The sequence below is a fragment of the Vicugna pacos genome, chromosome X (genome assembly GCF_048564905.1).
Source record: "Vicugna pacos chromosome X, VicPac4, whole genome shotgun sequence".
Taxonomy (NCBI): Eukaryota; Metazoa; Chordata; class Mammalia; order Artiodactyla; family Camelidae; genus Vicugna; species Vicugna pacos.
In genome coordinates, this window is record NC_133023.1 from 55,838,567 (window position 1) to 55,858,917 (window position 20,351).

Genomic DNA, 20,351 nt, shown 5'->3' on the forward strand with positions numbered 1-20,351 from the left:
CTGGTGGGAATGCAGTTTGGTGCAGCCACTATGGAAAACAGTATGGAGATTCCTCAAAAGATTAGGAATAGACTTACTGTATGACCCAGGAATCCCACTCCTGGGCTTGTATCCAGAAGGAACCCTACTTCAGGATGACACCTGCACCCCAATGTTCATAGCAGCACTATTTACAATAGCCAAAACATGGAAACAGCCTAAATGTCCATCAACAGATGACTGGATAAAGAAGAAGTGGTATATTTATACAATGGAATACTACTCACCCATAAAAACTGACAACATAATGCCATTTGCAGCAACATGGATGCTCCTGGAGAATGTCACTCTAAGCGAAGTAAGCCAGAAAGAGAAAGAAAAATACCATATGAGATCGCTCATATGTGGAATCTAAAAAACAAACAAACAAACAAACAAAAACAAAGTGTAAATACAGGACAGAAATAGACTCATAGACAGAGAATACAGACTTGTGGTTGCCAAGGGGGCAGAGGGTGGGAAGGGATAGACTGGGATTTCAAAATTGTAGAATAGATAAACAAGATTATACTGTATAGCACAGGGAAATTTACACAAAACGTTATGGTAACTTACAGAGAAAAAAGTGTGACAATGAGTGTGTATATGTCCATGTATGACTGAAAAATTGTGCTGAACACTGGAATTTGACACAACATTGTAAAATGATTATAAATCAATAAAAAATGTTAAAAAGTAGTTCGTAAAGTTCTCTAGTGGAAAAAAAAATCTGGGCCTAGAGATTTCTTTTCCAAGGGCTCTTCAATTAGTCAAATGCGATCTCTTTAGTGGTTATAGGACTATTAAGATTATCTATTTCATCTCGGTTGAGTTTTGGTAGCTTTGGGTTTCGAGGAATTTGTCCATTTCTCCTATATTGGATTCATGAGCATGAAGTTATTCATAGTATTCCCTTATTATCCCAATAATAGATTCAGCATCAGTAGTGATAGCCCTGTTTCACTCCTTATATTGGTAACTTATGTTTTCTCTCTTTTTACTTGTGTCAGTCTTTCTAAAGGTTTGTCAATTTTATTGATTTTTTTTCTGAAGAACTAGCTTTCTGTTTCATTGATTTTCTCCATTGTTTTCCTGTTTTCAATTTCATTGATTTCTGCTCTTATCTTTATTATTTCCCTATTTCTGCTTGGTTTGGGTTTATTTTGCTCTACTTTTTCTTCATTCTTGAGGTAGAAATTTAGACTATTTGTTTGAGACCTCCCTCTTTTCCCAATGCAAGCATTTAGTGTTATAAATTTCCCTCTCTGTAGCTAAAAAACATTACATCCCACAAATTTTTGTAAGTCATATTCTCATTTTCGTTCAGCTCAATATGTTTTTAAAAATTTTCTTTGAGACTTCCATTTTGACCCATGGATTATTTAGAAGTATGTTGTTTAGTTTCCATGTGTTTGGAGATTTTCCTGTTATCTTTGTTACTGATTTCTGGATTGATTCATTCCATTATAGCCAGAGAGCATACTCTGCAGATTTCAGTTTTTTTACATTTCTTAAGGTTTGTTTTATGACCCAGGATATGGCCTATCTTGTTCAAAGTTCTGTGAGTACTTGAAAAGAATATGTATTCTTCTGCTGTTGGATGAAGTGTCCTGTAAATGTCAATTAGATCCTCTTGGTCGATGGTGTGGTCGAGTTCTTCTATATCTTTGCTGAATTTGTCTAGCTGTTCTATCAGTTGCTGAGAGAGGGGTTAAACTTTGCAACTCTAGTTGCAGATCTGTCTCTTGCCCCAGAGCTCTTAGTTTTTGCTTCATGTATTTTGAAGTTTTGTTGTCAGTGCAACAATGTGTACATTGAGGGTTGCGATGTCTTGTTGGTGGAGTGATCCTTTTAACATTATGCAATATCTCTTTTTGTCTCTAGTAAAGTTCTTTGCTTTGAAGTCTACTTTAAATGATATTAATGTAGCCACTTCTGCTTTAAAAAAATAATGTTTGCATGAGATATCTTTCTTCACCGTTTTACTTTCAACCTACTTATGTTGCTACGTTTCTGGTAGACAGCATATAGTTGGGTTGTGTGGGTTTTTTTGATCTCTTTCTTTTAATTGGTATAGTTAGTTCACTTACATTCAAGTGATTATTGCTCTGTCAGGTCTTAAGTCTGCCATTTTATTGTTTTCTGTTTCTTATTCTCTTTGTTTATTTATTTATTTATTAAATTGAAGTGTAGTTGACTTACAACATCTTTTGTTTCTTTTTGCTTGCATTCCTGTGAGTTACTTGAACATATTCCATTTGGATTTACTTATAATGATTCTGAATATATAAATTGCTTTGTATAGGTTTCTTAGTACTTGCTCTAGGTAGTATCATAAACATACATAGCTTAGCACAGCTTACCAGTGTTCAGGTGGGTTCAGATCGACTAAATTCTATTGATCTGTCTTTAAGCTCGCTGATTCTATCCTCTGTTATTTCTACTCCACTATTGGAGTCTGTCCAGCGAGTTTTTTACTTTAGTTATTTTTCTTTCATTCTATAATTTCCATTGAATTCTTCTTTATAGCTTGTATTTCTTTGCTGAGATTTTTAATTTTTCATTTATTTCAAATGAATTTGTGACCACTTGTTGAAGCATTTTGATGATGGCTGCTTTAAAACCCTTGTCAGGTAATTCCAACATCTGATTCATTTTTGTATTAGTGTCAGTTGATTGTCTCTTCTCATTCAGATTGTAGTTTTCCTGGCTTTTGCCATGATGAGTGATTTTCTATTGTATTCTGGACATTTTGGTTATGTTAGGAGACTCTTGATCCCATTTCAATCTTCTATTTTAGCAGGCAGTCACCCTGTTTAGGTTTAGTATGTATGTTTCAGTCTACTTCTGTGGGTTGTGGTTCCAATGACAGTTTAGTTTTTCCAAGTCCTTGCAATGCTATTTTTGTCTGCTTCATTCTTCTGTTGTCCATGGGGCTCCTGTTTCATCCTTGCTGGTGCTGCCTGCAATGGCAGAAGGCATTTCCTTGAGCTGCTTGTTTTTGCTGGGTGATCTTCTGGGGCAGGGGGACATGGCTGAAGCCAGGGTACCTGAGTCTCCTTATGTCACTGATTCAGTGGAGGGTACGAAGACATAGGGCTTTGCTACAGCTGTTGCTGCAGGCAAATTGGACTTCCTGCTGGTATCCCAGTTCTGGAGTGGGGACTGAGACAGCCTACGGCTTTGCTGCTGCAAGCAGATCCCACTACCCTCTGGAGTTCTGGTTATGGAGCAGGGCTTAGGTCCTCTGTGCTAAGTCTCTGTTGGGCTTACCCATTCCCAGTCTGTGCATGTGTGCACGTGTGTGTGTGTGTGTTTATGTGTCTGTCTCTGTGTGTGTATGGCTGTTGGTGGTTTTAGGTTGCAGGCCTCTTTGGCACCTAGTCTAGGGGTGTGTGAAAGATAAACAGAAAACTGAGAAAACTTCCCATGTTTTTGTTCTTCAAGTCCTGAAGTTCCTCGCCTGCTTTCCTGCCTTCAGAGTCCTTTCATCATTGTCTGTTGAATAATTTCTAGGGTGTTTAGTTCTATTTGAAGGAGAGGAACAGGGAAAAGTGAGTCTACATCATCTTGTTGTGGAACCAGAAGTCCCCTCGTGTAGTTTTAAAATATATTTCTTTTAGTATGAGTGAACTTGAGCACTTTTTGGTAAGTCATAAAGTCATTTTAACTTCTTTTTCTGCATTTTGCTTTGATATTATTTGCTAATTTTTATATTGGGTTGGTGGTCTTTAACATACTGATTTGTAAGAGTTGTTTTCATATTCATTTTAAGTTGCAGATATTTTCCCAAGATTATTGTTTATTTTTTGATCTTACCTTTTTGTTTGCCATGCATGGTTTTTAAAATGTAGTTGAATATATCAATCTCTTCCATTGCTTCTGGGTTTTGTGTCATTCTTGGAAAGGTTGCTTCATGTAAATCCCCCCATATTTTCTTCTAGTACTTTTATGGTTTTACTTTTTATTTTTAAATCTGGTCCATCTGGAAGTCATTTTGATCTTAAGTATGAGGTAGTGTATCCAGTTGTCCCAAAGCATTTATTAAATAGTCCCTCATTTCCCCTCTACTTTGAAATACTTCCTTAAAAATTTGTGGTAGAAAACACATTAAAAATGACCATCTTAACCATTTTTAAGGGTGCACTTCAGTAGTGTTAAGTAATTCACGTTGTGTAATCGATTTCTAGAACTTTTTTTATCTTACAGAAGTGAAAGTCTCTAATCATTGAAGGACAACTCTCCATTGAAATGCTACTTTTTCATCATAGACTAATTTCCTTCTTTGTTACTTTTTGCCTGGACCACTGTAAGAGCTTTCTACCATCACCATAATTCTAATCTGTCACACACACTGTAGCCTGATTCATTTTCCCCATGCAAGCTCCGACCACAGCACTCCTTTATTCAAAGCCTTCAGAAGCCCTCCTGAGCACCACAATTGAGATTAAGCCCCCCTGTCCCATCACGTGTTTCATAGCACCTGGACCTTTTCTTCCTGTCACTTCTCATGATTTGCGGTTTTAATGATCTTCATGATTATGTGACTGCCTTTGATCTCCTTGCTAAACTCCAAGCTTCATGACAGCAGTGGCGTATTCCCCAGTGCTCAGTGTGTGCCTGGTCCATAGGAGGTGCTCAGCGAAATAAAGGAGGAATGACTGCCAGATCTGATTCCAACTTACCCTCTCTTAGCACTCTTGCCCTTCAAGGCAGTCAGGCTATTGAACTTTCTGCCCTTCCTTGAAAAATCCATGGGCTTTCTAATGCTTGGTTCTGGTTTACACCATGTCCTGATTTTACCTTTTAATTTGTGCTCCAATTGTTCCCTGTGCCTGAAGGCCATGCCCTCCCCTCCGGTCCCCACTAGAATTGCTGCCTGATTGACACCTGATTCATCCTTCAAGATTATGGCCCTCTCTGCCACTGGACTGTGAGTTCCTGTCCCCAGGGAGCGGCACAGCTCCTGATCTCTAGGAGGCACTCTTGATTACGCATCTTCATCTGCTCTGGGACTACGAGCACCTTGTGGGTAAGCAGCGAACCTGACCTGTGTGCACGCTTCTGGGAACCTTGTTTCCCAGCATCCAGGGCCTGTCCCAGGGTGAGACTTGGAGTTGGCTCGGGAATCTCCTGGTAACCTAGTGAATGTGTCTGGTCTTGTTGTCAGAGGCCTGAATGTGAACTGGTAGGGCAGGGGCAGAGGCTTCCCTGTCTTCCCCTGACTGTACTCTGTGATGTTTCCTTGCTCACACTCTATCTCCAGCAAGAAATAATGAACAAAAAACACCCTGTCACCTTGCCTCTCCAGCCCGTCTCAGGACCCCCTGTCTCCCTGTTCACTGCCTTAGATGGATCTATTCATCCACCTTCAGTGAGATCATCCTAAAAAGTAAAGTTAGTTCATTCTTTGCTTTCCTACGAGCTCCGAGTCTCCACAAGCCACAGGGCTGGTGGTGCCGAGGATACAGGTGGGCTCCCAGCTTGGCTTAGAAGGCCCTTTGTGCCCTGCCTCTTGCAAACTTCTTCCGAGTCGCCTCCTCCCATGCCCTCTCCTGGCCCTCTGACCCTGCGTGCTGAACTTCTGTTTTTTCAGCCGGGGCAGCCCCTTTCGTGAACATACACTTGCGTAACAGCTTTCCCCCTAACTCATTCTTTCCTTGGCTGACTCTGCTCTTGTTTGGAAACCCAATTGTTTCTGTGGGTAGATAAGTCTTTGTGTAAAGGCACAGAGCAAGGCCAATGAGGATACACTGCAAATAGATAAACAGTTGCTACCTCTGTGGAGGGCAAGAGGCGATCGAGACTGAGGGTGAGAGCTGGTCAAAGGGTACTTTGGCCTGATCTGTAGAGTTTCTAGTTTTTCCAAGGAGATGGGATCCTGCATTTATTACTTGTGAGATGTAGAAACAAACAGATGAACCAGTTCAATACCAGGAATCCTTCCCCCGACTTCCCAGGCAGATGGAGCTGTTTCCTTTTCTGAGATCAAATAGCATCTTCTCCCTGTGTTATAGGAAATATCGTTTTATTATAATTTATTGGTGCCTTTCTCCTTCTAGATGGGGGCCCCCCTTAAAGGTACAAATTTTAATTTATGCTCCCGGTGCCCAGCAGAGTGCCCAGCCCAGAGCAGGTGCTCAGGGAGTACTGAATCCAATGCCTTGCCTTTTTCAGTGGGCTCCTTGCACAAGCACTTGCTACAGGACAGGCCTGATGCTAGTTTTAAACAGCTGATCAGTTTTCCCAGTCTCCCAGGATGAATGTCTCTGGGAGTCTGAAATGTGGGGAGAGGAGTCTAGAGGCCCTTGGGTTGTGTCAATATGAGGACAGGGTTGGATTCCACACCCGCCCCCTGCCCCCATGCCCCAAGGCCAGACTCTGGTTCAGTGCTACTCTCTGTCACTTGACATGCTTCTGAAGCCATTGCCTCCTCAGCAGTTAACCTAAGGGCAACAGCTGTATCCCCAAATGTTGAACTTGTTGAGCCCAGCCCTGATTTGTGTCTTTAAGATGGAGAGGCCAGACCCAAGAAACAGGCTGTCCTCATAGTGTGGGCCAGGGAGGCTAGACTTAGGGGACACTCAGGCCAGCACAGAGTGTCCCAGGCATAGGGGCTGGGGTTGAGCAACTGCCTGAGGGACTTGAAGGCACCTTGAATCTTAGTTTAATGGTCTGTAGTTTTCGCAATTTTCCAGAGAACTCTGAGCTCCCAGGTCATTGGATCCCTCTTAGATCATACCGATTATTGCCCATGGGCAAAAAGGCAAAGGAGTGGCCTTAATGCATCAACTGGATTGGGACAAGAGAGTGGAAGGGGATGGCTTTTAGAGTTGGTGAAGCGTGAGCCACGTGGTCAGGGCAACCCTTTACATTTGGATATGCAAGTGGCGAGTAGGCTGCAGGAGGGGCTGGGTCAGTCTTTCTTCTGGGAATGCCCCCAACCGCCCCCGTCATCAACCTCGAATAGAACAGTGTTCCTGAGGTCTTAGGGCAATGACACTGGGTACTTGGGCTCCGGAAGAGAGAAAGGTGATGGTAGCAGGAATTCAGTGAGCAGCACTCCCCCCACCCCATCCTGTGTCCTCCCCATTCCTCGCATCCAGGCCAACTTCCTCCCAACTATCCACCCACAACCCACCACGGGATTTAGAATTGCTAAAAGGATGCCACACCCCTTTCAACCTCAGTGAAGAACACCTCGAGTCCATCTCTTTGTAATTAATTTTTATTTTTATTTACAACAGAATTGGTGGCTTTATTCCTCCATCTTTAGGAACAGTTGGCATCAGCAGCCAGATGGAAAGTCTGCCGTGAAGTCAAACTCATTCTGCCCCAGCCACAGCTCCGGCAGCTCATTGGCTCGGTCCAGTCCCAGTTCCACCACCAGCGACATCAGCACCTCCTCATCCACCGGGTCCGAATCGATGATGGCAGGGCTCTGGGCACCGGCAGAGGGAGAGAGTGACCCCGCCCCTCCCGCCTGAGCCCCGAAGCCCCAGTTTTGCAGGGGCCCTGCCTCCCCGGGTTGGCCCGGAGCAGTGGAGGCGGCGGCGGCAGCGGCCATCCCGTGATATTGGCTATTAAGTTTCTGCAGCTGCATACTGGCCAGCAGGTGAGGGGCGGGGTGCAGGTTGAAGGGTGGGGGCTTAGTGGGAGGGGTGGCAGTAGGAGAGCCTATTGGAGATGGCGATCCCGAGGAACTAGCAGGAGCCCCACTGGCCTTGGTTCCATTGGAGGTTACTCCGGGGTAGTGCAGAATGGCCACTGCTTTGCGGTCTTTCACCCCCAGGTTAGAGTAGGCCAGAGAGCTCATCTCTTGGTTGGCATCCTAGAAGACAGAGACAGGCACAGTATGGCAACCCTGCTCCTGGCTTGTCCCTCGCCCTTCATCAGGGGCTAGTGGTGGGGAGGCAGCAAAAAGGCCCCCCTGGAAAGTTAGGCTTGAGTCTCCTTTTGCCATCATGGCTCTGAGCACTGTGCTCTGGCCTGAATTCCCAGGCTGGGCACCCACTTTCCTAAGTGACTTTGCTGCATTTATCTCCCTCCCCTGACTCTGCCTTCAGCTCATCCTTCTACAAAGGGGCTGTCACTGTCCCTCTTCTCATCCTCACTTCCATCTTCTCAGTGGGGTGGTCTTTTCCAATTCTACTTCTCTGCCCCCTTCCCCAACATCTTTCAGTACCCCTAATGGGTTCGTTGTGACCCTTTTTTTCAGTAGAAACTATTTTCATTCCCCCTGGAGAAAGCCCCGCTGTCTCCTGGCTGCTGAAGGACACCAGCTACCATAGCTCAGAGGGCCTCCCACATGGCCCCAGACTAGGTCATCTTTCCAGGCTTCCGTGTCTTCATCGGTAAAATGGCCCAAGTTACCTCCTTTGCAGGTGAGGTGCCACCCTTGACATCAAGTGCAGGCCTTGACATAGTTGGCATTTCAGAGCCTTGGCAGAAGGTAGATAAATTGGTGGGACGTGATGCTGCCAGCTGGAGCTGTTGTGCTGTGTGTGAGGGAGAAGAGGTGATAAGGGCAAAGGCTTTATTGACCAAGAAAGTACCAGCAAAGCCCGAAGCAGGGCAACTCCACACAGCTACACGGCAAGGCTGGTGACAGGATTAGACTCAAGACCAGAGACCACCTGAGCACAGGGAGGAGATCCAGCTGGAACTTTCGCCAGAGGCAGGAAAGGGGCTGGATTCGTCCAGGTGCTGCCCAGGCAGCCAGCCACCCAAGTATCATCAAAGAGGGGACGCGTGTGACTGTTTCCTCATGCAATTGATTTCAGGGCCCCAAATGGGGGCTGTGGTGGGGGTGAGTGGCACTGTTCCTGATCCTGAGGGCAGCAATGTCCCTGAATAAGTAGCGCACTGTCTCAATGGGCCACTGGCATTCAGGCTGGAGAGCTGGGGCCTCCGCTAGGACTGGGAGAAAGTGGAAAGGAGTCGGGATGACAGAAGGCTGCAACCCAGAGAAAGAATAGGTCCTCAAAGCAAATGTCTTGGGGCTCCAAAGTCCTGCCTCAGGACTCAGAAGCTGGACTGATCAGGGTAGTCTGGGGGCTCCAGGGCAGCCAGAGAGCAGCTAGGGATGTCTGTTTCCTCCACACCACAAGCCCCCTCCAAGACAGCCCTAGCAGCACTGGGCTTTCCCAGGACACCTGCCCTGAGCCCAGCCACACTCATCTGTAGTGACAGGTGGGCATAATTCTTCCTGGAGGGAAACTGAAGCACAGAGGTTCAGTGGCTTTCCCATCAGGCAGCAGTGGTTCTGGGAGTGGGATTTAGCGCCCTATGCCCACATGCCTCACCTGATGGCTGGCCAAGTCATCATACCTAGAATGATTCCCAAATAATTCATCCCCTAATTCAAGTGCCAAGAGCTAAGGGGGAAAGAATATCCCCAAACCAGAAAATTAAAAAATCTCTGAAAACTCTTAAGTTATTTTCCTAGAAGCCTTCAAAAAAAAAAAGCCCCATATATTCTAGCCTTCATGATGAGTTAGAAATGTAGGATTTCATATTTATAAATACCTTTTGGCCCAGAGAATCTTCAGGATCTTAAAGAGTCATCTTTCCAACAAGGATAGAATTCTCTGTGACACGGCATCCTCCTCCTCCCCCCAGTGGTCATTAAGAATCTGCCCAGACACTTCTAGAAAGTGGCCACTTACTACCTCTCTTTATTATCTTTGCACCACTTACTTGTAGGGGAGGGAGGCAAGAAAAATAGAAAAAAGAAGAAAGGGGAGGGGGAGAAAACATGAGAAAAAAATCTGTTGCTGGGTCCACCACCACTGCTTGATTGGAGCCCTGTTTCTTCTCGAGGCAAACTGAGAGTATTTCAAGCCAGTGATCACGAGACAAGGAGTCTAATCCATGTCGTCTTCAAGAGCCCAGCACCTTCAGGATCAAGCAATTTTCATGTCCTTAGAAAAATGTCTGGGGAGGGGCGCCCATCTTTTCCTGTTTCTATTCAGCCCTTCTTCTTTATGACACCCGGTACCCGAACGTACAAAAGAAAAAAAAAACAGCAGCAGTAAGAACAAAAAGAAACAGAAAGAGGAGGGGAAAAAAAAAGAGAAGAAAAAAGAGAGAATGCGAAAAACAAAGTATCTGTGTTCTGATATCAGTTCCTGGGGAAGACTATTTTACCATGTCTCCCCCTTCAGGCTGTGAGCTCCCCTAAGCAGGACTCTTGTTTCCATTCAGATCTGTCGCCTCCCATCACCGCTTCCCCTCCACCAGCCCTGACCCCCGGCCTGGGTCTGTGCTCCGTAGGCACTCAGTAAGTGTTGTTGAATCCGTCTGAAGAAGCAACCGCATTTCGATCGGAATCCCTGCCTTGCCTCCCCGGTTTTCGGTCCCCACTCTGCCACCTGGCCCATTCGAAGACAAAACTTAGCAGCGCAGAAGCGTCCCAGCCCGCTCTCCAAGCTGCGAGCTGACCACTGCGAAACGGCTGCGAGAGGCGGCTGGGCAACGCAGAGCAACAAGTGCCTCCTCGCCCGCTGGTACCTCGAGAGCCCCGGCCACCGGTCCCCGGTCCCGCCGCCCGCCCTTCGTTACAGACCTTCCCGTGGGCCGGCAGCCCCCTCCCGCCTAGATGGGGGTGGGAAGGGGAGAGGAAGAAGAGAGAAGGGAGAGGCAGGTAGAGGGCCGTGTCTTTGACCTGTTGTGGGACCAAAAGTTAAAATGGCACCAACCGGATGGCTCCATCTCGATTGCTATTTTCTCACTCAGAAGGAGAAATTTTAAAAATCCAAACAGTACTGCGGCTTGGCTTGGATGCTCTCTAACCAGACCAGTCAGTTTCGCCACCTGAAAACTAAAGGCCCATTGTTGGCGGACAGCTCGGCCGCCCTCCTCGCCACATCCCAGGTGGAGCCGCTGGAGCTGGGGGCGGCCGGGAGCATCCCTGCACGGTGGGAGCGAGTGCCCAGGCCACGGGGGGCCCCGAGCGTCCACTCCCGCAAGTGCCATATCAGTAACCGATCGGAGAGAGACGGGATGGACAAGCGGGGAGGGGCGCGGGGTCTCGGCCTCGGTGGTGAGTTTGGGGCCCCGCGGTGTTGCCGCGCTCGGGGGCGCACTCCAGCGCCGGCGGCAGCCACTCCCGCGCCTCACCAACACTTACTGAGCGCCCGCTGAGCACCCCACGCGGCCGCGGGATGAGCCTACCCCTTAGCCAACCAAGCTGCCTGTGGTCACTGCTATCACCCCGCTATGAGAAGAGCGAGAGAGGCTCCGAGAGGTTCGGTAACTTGCCCAAGGTCACAGCGCTAGAAAGTGGCGGAGCCGGGATTCGCAGCCAGGTCTGTCTGCCTCCAAGTCCGGCGCTCGGCGAGGCAGGGACTTCGTGTGCCGCCCGGCCCCGCCGCCGGCGTTTATAGGCAGAGGGGTGTGTGCGTGGGTGTGCGTGTGTATGTGGGCGTGGGTGTGGGGGAAGAGCAGAGGTCGACCGGGCAATAGAGGCAAGTTGCCCGAATTCGTTAACTTCCATCCCGCAATTCCGCTGAACTCGGCCCGAAAAGCCCCTCTCGCCTCCAGCTCCCGAAGGAAACCTGAGCTTTGTGCAGCCCCGGAGCCCGAGCGTCCAGATGCTGTCCGGGCGATTAGCAAAGTCGGTAGAAGCCAAGCTGGAGAAAGCGCGGGCGCGGGGAGAAAAGGTGCTGCCGTATCCCCAGGAGAAGCGGGTGCCCGGCCCGGCTGGCCAGCAGGCGGGCGCGCTGGCGAGCGAACCGGCTCGCTGGCAAGCGGGCAGGCGGCGGCCCCTAGGCCCCCAGCAGAGCAGCTTTCAAACAGAAAACAAGTCCCCCAGAGCCCTCCGGCCCGCCCGGCCGCCGCCCGCTCCCCGCGCCCTCTCCGCTGGAGTCCCCGGCCCCGCCGCCCAACCCAGCGCCCTGCCCGGCGGCCCGGCTTACCTCCGCGATGCCGCCTGCCCTGGAGAGAGGGAAGCGCGGAGCCCGGTGAGTCGCGGGCGCAGCGGCGGAGCCCCCAGCCCCTGGCACGCACGCCGCCACCGCCGCCGCCGCGAGCCGGTCGCGCTCCGTGCCACCCGACCCCGGGGCGCCTGGGAAAAGCCCGCACCGCCGCGCCGCCGCCGCCGCCGCCGCACCGCACCGTGCCGCGCCAAGCAGCCCCGGCCCGCGCCCGTGCCCGCCCGCCCGCCCGCCTGCAGCTTCGGCGCCTGACTCCGGGGCGGTGACGGTGGCGGCCACCGCGCTCCCTTCCCGGCGCGGGGGAACCGGCTCTCAAGCCCCCATTGCCGCCCGGAGAGCCCTGACGCACACGCACACGGCAGCAGGCTGGCCTCGGCTAGGAATCCCAGGAAGGACAGACCCTTTTCCCCCTTTTTCTCTCTCCCCCCAATTTCCACGTCTTTATAACCGGCTTAGGGCATTATTAGCACATGTCCTGGCTCGTGGGCGAGTTGGTGGCAAAATCTGAACTGGATACTCACTGAGGGCCAGAGCGGGTGCTGTGCCTTCCTCAGCCCTCCTCCTCCTCCCCAGGAACGACCCCTCGCCGGCGGGCGGTGGGCGGGCAGCCGGGCGGAGCGAGCCTCCTCTCGGCAGCTCAGCGGTGCCCCTTTTGCAGCTGTGCCGCTGGGAACATTTTATAGCGGCGGCTGGCGTGTGTGGCCCTTTAAAGGCGCTCGAGCTGGTGCAGTCACCGCGGATCGTGTGAAAGCGAAGGGCCGGCTGGGGAACGGAGTCCCAGCAGCCCCGCGGGTCCCGCGGCGCCGGCGACCGGCCACAGCTCCCGGGTTGCGGCTGGCGGGCCCAGGCCGTGGCCACCCCGAGCCCCGACCCCCCGGCCCACGCCTGCGCTTCAGAAGCGGGCGGGGGCCCGGGCCTGGGGCACAGTCTCTCCCCACCACCCTGCATGGACTTGCCCAATAAATTCCACTTAGTAATTTCGCTGAGGCGAGGGAGAGCTGTTAGTGTCTGTTTTCTGACCTAAATCTAGAGGGTGGCCAGAGCGGGCTTCAGGGGGTTGTGGGGAGAGCTATGGGCTCAGGAAATGACTCGGAGGAGGGGGACGCACATGGGACGGGGCCCGAGGGGCATGATTTGGGTTTTCTGCAGGGCTTTCTCAGAGCCTGTCTGCCCTCTTTGGGCTGCACCATCTCCCTTGTTGAAGGGCCAAGGCTGAGGGTCCCTTTCCTCTTAAATAGCCAGATTTCGGGCAGAGCCTCCTGGAGGGCCTCTCCGGCCGGCAACGGTAGATTCCCTCGAAGGCCTGAGCTGAGGTTGGGTTCGAGGGATTCTCTCTTGTGGTTATCGAGGGTTGAAGGAGGCTGGCGGGTTGAGACGTGGAGATGTGTTGGATTGGGGGCCAGATGCACCTCACGAGGCACGCCAGAAAGCCAAGAACAGGCAGCAGAATACTAAGAGCTTGCCCGGGGCTCTCAGGGATTCCTCCTGCCTTCCCAGTATCCCAGTTATTTTATTATGATTATATAATCATTCCCAGGTAACAGGAATAACATTTTGCATTAGGAGCACGTCTTTCTCAGGTTGGGGTGTTATCTTACAAATCTTTTCGGAAAAGAGGTCCGGGTCTTCTTCATTTCACTTCAGGCTCCTCATGGACAAGAAGTCCCCAGTCTCACCTCTTACAGGAAGGCCACCAGGATTACCCTTCTACCAAACTCCCTTCTTTGGACACTTTCAGCAACAACTACTCAGTTTACAGTGTTTATAAAACATGCTCTTTTCCTCCCCTTAAAGTCCTGATGTTAAGAAAAAAGAGGGGGAAGGACTGTCACGAAGTCATTTTCGCTATGTATCTGTTCTGTCTTTTTAATTGGATTTGAAGACCTAAAGGTCTCTCTCTCTCTCTCCCTCTTTCTTCCTTCCTTCTTCCTTCCTTTCCCTCTCTCTTTCCTTTAGTTCTTTTTTTTAAGTACTTCCAAGTGCCCTGCATTTGCTCTTTGAACAAAGTTCTGTTTGTTAATGGACTGACTGGCTTACTGACATAAAGATGGGGAGCAAACAGAGGGACAGTCAAGGTCCTTAACTGACGCCTGGAGGAAGCTCGGGCGAGTGCTCTGGACTCCAGGTAAACCCATTTCTCAGCCCCCAAGGCTGCCTTGTGTGTCTCTATTCCTTCACCTCACTCTACCCTAACACAAACCCCAGTAACAACCACATCCCATACACCATCGCTGCACTTTCTCACTTTGCACAAAGATCGTGGATCGTGTCCGCTATACTTCTGATAAAAGGCGGGATCTGTCCCGAGTTTGCACGTGAAATACACCTTCAAGACATCTTGATGTCTGTCTGACGTGAGCGATCCTGGGCTTTCTAATAGTGTTTTGCTAATTTGGACCTCCGACTTACCCCCTCCTCCTCAGCCCCCAGCTCGGGAGCTGGTCTGGAAACCGCGTCCGCGTCTCCGCGGCAGGCTCCGGATCCGGGAGGTGGCGGATCCGCCCTCCATCTATTGGAGGGCTCCCAGGCCAATTGTTAGAAAGAGGCATATGTTCTTCTCGGCTTCTGGAGTGTCTCCGGAGCAGTTGCTCAACAGCCAGCCCCCTCCCCCATCCGGACCATTGAAGGACAGAAAAAGGAGCGCCCTCCGCCACATTTCACTGCGCCCACTTGCCAGAAAGGGTCTCCCCACTGGTGACTTCCTGTCATCTCCACTGTCCACCTCCTGGGGAGCAGGGAAGAGAGAGGCTTCAAGTACTCAGCTTCGGAGCACAAAAGCCACCCCTTTCCTTTTGGGGGCAGAGGAAAGGGGAGGTTAGTTGTTGAGGCAGGGAGAGAGCAAAGGAGACATTTGCATTTCTCTGCAAATATGCCCTGGATCACTGACTTCCCAGTAGGCTCCAGCCAAGCTCAGAGCTCTCCGCTGAACTCTTATCTCCAACTTGGCAACTAGACCGCGAGCTCGCAAACCTCGGAGAGGACAGGGATGATCAGCCAGCAAGAACCTTCTGTGCGCCAGCATTGGACCTGGCGTGATCCCATCCATCATTTCATTTAATTCCCACACCCTGTGAGGTAGGGTTTACCAAAGGTGAAACGGAGTCCCAGAGATTTGCCCAAGTTCACACAGCCAGGAGGCTGGGTGTTTGGATCCAGGTTAGGCTGACTGCAGCGCCCTTGCCCTCACCCTTGTACCTTGCTGCCTGGGAAGTTAAGGAGGCATCTAAACTATGGTCAGGAGTACAGGTTCTAGGGTCAGTTGGCCTGGGTTTAAATCACTACTGGCCATTTACAAGCTGTGTGATCTTAAGCCAAATGGCTTCATTCTTTGTGCCTCAGTTTTCCCATCTGTTAAATGGGGTGTATAATGGTAGCAACCCGGTGGGCTTGTTGCAAGGATCAAAGAAAAACTTAGGTTGGTGCCTGCTATGTAGTAAGTGGTCAACAAATACCTTCTGAGTTTTTCCTTTTACCTTCTGATTTTTTCCTTTTACCTTCTAATCCTGCATTAGCTCACATACTTCGGGTTCAATAATACTTGCTGACTGATTAATTTAAAAACCAGACTGCGAGGGGATGAAGGAGATTCATAAACTCAGGAAGGGAAGGAAGAGGAAAATGCAGATTTGTGTTCAAAATTCCACCTTCCAGAACCAAGGGCTGCCTGAGCCATATGACAGCAGTAAATTAGGGACCAATAAAAGATGATGACTTTTTACAGGACAGCCCCTATCTAAGTATACAGAGTGGTCTCCAGAGATGTGTACTCAGTAGGTATGTAGAAAAGTTAAAAAGCACACATCTTTGTTCAAGAATGTTTGGAGGATTGTTTATAATGGTGAAAAATGGAAAGCAATGTAAATGTCCATGGTGAGGGAGTATCCCTTGGTACCTTGGCACTAAAATTTTTTAAAATTTATTTTTAAAAATTTGTTAACACCTTTATTGTGTTTCCTGTACAGTAAACTACACACATTTTAGATATACAATTTGATGAATTTTTATAGATGTGTACACCCATGAGACTACCACCACAATCAAGATAGCTAACATTTCCATCACAGCCCAAGAGGTCCCCAATTTGTCCCTTTAGACCCCCTTTAACCCCTGGTAACTGTAAGTCTGTTCTCTGTGTCTGTGAGTCTGTTTCTGTTTTGTAGATAAGTTTATTTTGTGTCCTTTTTTAAAGGGATTTTTAAAAAATCCTGACTTCAAAAACTTATTCATGGGAAAATGTTCACAACAAAATATTAAATTAAAAAAACACTGGGTACAAAGTTGCATAAATATGATGCCAAGTTGCAAAGGGCACAAAGAGCAGAAAATTAAATACTGTTTCCAACCATGGATGAATATGAGTAATGAAGCAATGGTCAGGAAAATATCAAGCTAACAACAGTGTCAGTAGGGAGGTAGGATTGCGAGATATTTTTTCTCTTTTCTCCATGTTCTGCAATATGATTGTATTATTCTTATAATTAAGTTTAAGTTTGTAGTTAATGGACTGCATAAACAGTATGCTCCCACTTTTGTTAAAATTATACATGCACAGAAAAAATATTGGAAGAAAATACACCAAAATATTAACAGTGATTATAATTGAGTAGTGGGATTCTGGGTGATATTTTTCTTTTCCTTTATTTTTCTGCAATAAGATTATATTAGTTTCTTTCAATGAAAACAGATTCATAATTTGAAAAACACATGATCAGCACAATCCCATTGGTGTTAAAAGTATGTCTGTAAATTGAAAAAAGGGGAAGGAAATATATTAAAATATTAACAGTTTTAATATTAAGTGGTAGAGGATTATGGGTAATTTCTCCTCTTCTCTTGATTTTTCTGTAATATGATTTTATTACTTTTATAATTAAAATAAAATAGTACCTACAAATGGCATATATTGTAGAATCCCACTTTTGTTAAAATATATATATATATATATATATACATGTATAGAATAAATAATAGACTACTCCAATACATGGTTGTCTTTGGGTGATGCGGCTATGGATGATTTTTGTTTTCTCTTTTATACGTGATTCTTCATTTTCCAATTTTTTTACAGCTATCGTGTATTATTTTTTATTTATGAAAAAATGTAAAAAGCAGTTCAATACTGAAGTATTTTTAGGAAAAAAGGGCAAGTCTGGGATTTGCTTTAAAAACTTCCAGTGGGATGGGGGAAAGGTGCATGGGGCTATAGAAAAAATAAGATGATAGTTGCTGATGAGGGGTACAGCAGGCATTCATTATAATGTTGACTTGTGTATATGTTTGAAAAGTTCCAGAAGTATTTAAAATTTTTTTCAAGAGGCCCTCTAGGTGTTATGCCTCTTTATTGTTGTTTTATGTTTGGGGGGGAGCTGATTAAGTTTGTTTGTTTGTTTGTTTGTTTGTTTATTTATTTAAACAGAGGTCCTCAGGATTGAACCAAGGACCTTGTGCATGCCAAACACGCGCTCTACTACTGAGCTCTACCCTCCCCACCAGGAGTATTTTTTTAAAAAGCATTTTCATACACATTATCTTTTAATCTTATGCCAGCCCTGTGGGGTCAATTATCTCCATTTTACAGAAAACGAAAAGTCAAAGAGGTGAAGTCACTTGCCCCACAAGTCACACAACTGGGAAGTGAGAGAGTGGGCTTGACCCTGGGCTCTTGACTCCAAAGCCCCAGGGCTCCTCAACACATCCCAGTGGCTGCTTCTTTTTAATAATTAAAAATAATTAGCATTTCATCTGGTGATAAATGTCATAATTGTTCCCTGCACAGAATTTGGAAATAACAGAAAAGCACCAGGAGGAAAACAATAACCCACCTGCATCATGGTTAACCCTTTGGTGTCTGGTCATGCAGACTTTATCTGGGCTGTCTCTTATTCCAGAGGTAATGGGTGGGGCAAACGTCTCAGTAAGAGTGGTGAGTCATTTCATTCCTAATGGACTAGTGAGTGAAGCTGCAGCTGTTTGGGGACCCCTTCATGTGGGTGGGGCGGCTCAAATGATGGTGAGTCCTAGCTACCGCGCTCCCACTCTTCCCTGGTGCCCCCTCCAGATACTGCAAGTCTGGACCACAGTTCTTTTCTATATCTTCCGTCCCCCGTACGATCTCAAGGACTACAAGTCCATTCGGGGAAGTCTGGGTAGCCCTCCTCCCCTTGCTTCATCCGGAGACCCTGCCCAGGAGGCCCCCTGGGATCTGCAAGTCTGCAACCACACCGCGCGCGCGCGGTCGTGCCTCCATTTCCCCATCTGGAAGATGCTAGTGAGAATAGCAGACCGGTTGGCCTCTGCCAGGGAGTGATGAGCTAACGTCTGTAGTGCTTTCCAGCCCCTCAGAGCAAGGTGCCGGAGCCTCCCCAGCTCCGCGCCTGCCGCTGCCAGCCTGAGCGAGCGCCTGGGCCTGGCCGCCCCGCGCCGAGGGAGCGGCCGCATTCCTCTGCCCCAGGCCAGCGGGCTTGGACCGGCACTCGCTTCTGCTCCTGTGTTAAAAAAAAAAAAGGAGGAGGCTTGAAAAGAAGAGAGGACAGAGAAGGAGGAGGGGGGTGGGGGCAGGAACACGATTAGTCCCGAGGAAAGGGCCTTGAGAAACAGAAAACTGAGAAGAGAGCCGAGAGATAACAGGGCATCCTCGGGCACTCCAATCAGCTGCGCAGACTGTAGCCTTGGCTTCCTGTTTACACAAGGGAGTGGGGGAGGTTTGGAAAGGGCCAACAATTGGGGCCAGTTGAATTGATTCCCTACTTGATTTCCTGTTATTTATACAGAATGGGAAAACCGCAGATATACAAACGGCTGCGGCCACCCAACCTCTCACATACTTCATGGTTCTGCCCACTCCAGCTTCTGGGGATGTCATTCCAGTATATGCCCCTTGTCCATGCTCCCTCTGGCCTTCAGCGTCACAAGGACCCTATGAAGTCAGCACTATCATCCCCATGTTAGAGAGAAGGGCACTGAAGCACAGAGGCCAAATAACAGGCCCAAGATCACGAAGCTAGGAAGCAGCAGAGCTGGGATGCACAGCCAGGTTGAACTTGCTACTCATACCAAACCATCCCCCATTAGGCTCCCTGCTCCTCTGTTATCTGCGTCTAAGCTCTTTTTTCTTCTGGGACAGATGCTCCACCGCACGCTTGCACTCAATGGTCAGTGGGTGTGGCCAGAATATATTTGTGGCCCAGGTTGAGGGAGAGACCCTGAGTGGGGAGCCCAGTTAGGGGTGGTGGGTGGCAGGAATCTCCAGGGACGAGGTGCAAGGTGGGAGAGGGCTGCAGGCCGAGGATGGCAAAGAGGACACCAAAAAAATATTCCCCAGGGAAAAGCACAGGGTTCAAAGGCCGGCAGGAGGAAAGGTGCTGGTATAGGGGAGAAAGAGATGCAGCCTGGCTGGCCAGGCCCTGGACTCTTTGGGTGTCAGCCGTGAAGCTGGAGGCCTTGGGAAGGTGTGAGGCTTTGTGGGGGAAGAGAAACTCTGCTTTAAGCATGTTTAGTTTAAGCTGTTGGCAGAACATCCAAGTGGAAATAGCTTGCACACAGCCAGGAATATAGGACTGGAAAGAAAGTGTGAGGTTGTGTCAAAAAGAGCAATCGGCAGGATGACTTTCGGCCAAACTGCGGGGAACTTTCCCCTGCTTCTCTTCTCCGGCACAGAGAGGGGCTTTCTCCTCAGGCGCAGGGCCACCGGCTCCTCACCCCAGCGCTCCCTTCCTCTCCGCTCCCCAGCCCCTCCCGCCCAGCACAGTGGCAGCCACAGGCTTCAAATCCCCAAAGGGCAGTTCGAGAGGATCTCAGTCCATAAATTTCCCCACGCCAGAGAGTAACAGGGGCCTCATCTTACTTTGTGAAACACATTTGGCTAGGCCTCCGCATGCCAGGCCTTCCCCAGTTTCACCGCAGCTTCTAGAACACAAGTCTTTGGGGGCTTGTTTGTGCTCCCCTTTCTGCCACCCGCCACTCTTAGGTCAGCACCATGTCTCTCAGCGGACTCCATCCTTCAAAAGGTGAGGCCATTGTAGTCTCGCCCTGCTCCCTGCAGCACCAGGCTGAAACTGCTCCCCTTACCTGACCCCGAGGTGATGTGGCCGCCCCTTGGCCCCTAATCTTATGTCCATGCGGGGAGCATTTCTCTGACATCATCTCTCTTGGGATCTGGGGCCCTGCCCTCCCAGCCTTCCAATCTCCTGTCGCATCTGAGGCCTCAAATTTCCACTCATCTTTTATTAGGGGCACCAGTTTTCCTCTAATCAGAGCCCCGCTGGCATGGAGAAGTCTCCCAGCTTGGACCAGTAGCCCCAATTGCCTCTGGGGTTGGCTCAGACAAACATGGCAGTGTGAACGTTGTTACGATTCATTTCACACGTACCGCCAGGGAGACTGGAAAGATTTCCCCGC

At 48.9% G+C, this 20,351-nt stretch overlaps 1 protein-coding gene across 8 annotated transcripts; it reads right to left on the minus strand.

The window, feature by feature from the left end:
- Positions 1 to 7,230: 7,230 nt before the first annotated feature.
- On the minus strand, positions 7,231 to 12,928 carry CITED1 (Cbp/p300 interacting transactivator with Glu/Asp rich carboxy-terminal domain 1). 8 transcript variants are annotated; one of them, XM_072956464.1, is made up of 4 exons: positions 12,476 to 12,599; positions 11,937 to 11,955; positions 8,392 to 8,516; positions 7,231 to 7,849 (listed from the first exon to the last, which is right to left on the minus strand). In XM_072956464.1, exons 3-4 carry the CDS (start codon positions 8,449 to 8,451, stop codon positions 7,307 to 7,309), a joined length of 603 nt encoding a protein of 200 aa, XP_072812565.1. In that variant the 5' UTR covers positions 8,452 to 8,516; positions 11,937 to 11,955; positions 12,476 to 12,599; the 3' UTR covers positions 7,231 to 7,306. The 8 variants fall into 8 exon arrangements, with proteins under 8 accessions (XP_072812565.1, XP_072812563.1, XP_072812564.1 ...); XM_072956462.1 differs by lacking the exon at positions 12,476 to 12,599 and adding an exon at positions 12,304 to 12,362; XM_072956463.1 differs by lacking the exon at positions 12,476 to 12,599 and adding an exon at positions 12,310 to 12,352.
- Positions 12,929 to 20,351: the final 7,423 nt, after the last annotated feature.

What these genes read in the sequence shown, in the direction of transcription:
- CITED1 (XM_072956460.1), bottom strand. Translation starts at nt 12,902, where the DNA reads ATGCAGGGTGGTGGGGAGAGACTGTGCCCCAGGCCCGGGCCCCCGCCC. An exon ending in AGCACCCGCTCTGGCCCTCA is followed by an intron (nt 8,517 to 12,475) that starts GTGAGTATCCAG and finishes CCTCACACACAG; the next exon opens with CACAACAGCTCCAGCTGGCA. An exon ending in GCACCTCACCTGCAAAGGAG is followed by an intron (nt 7,850 to 8,391) that starts GTAACTTGGGCC and finishes TCTGTCTTCTAG; the next exon opens with GATGCCAACCAAGAGATGAG.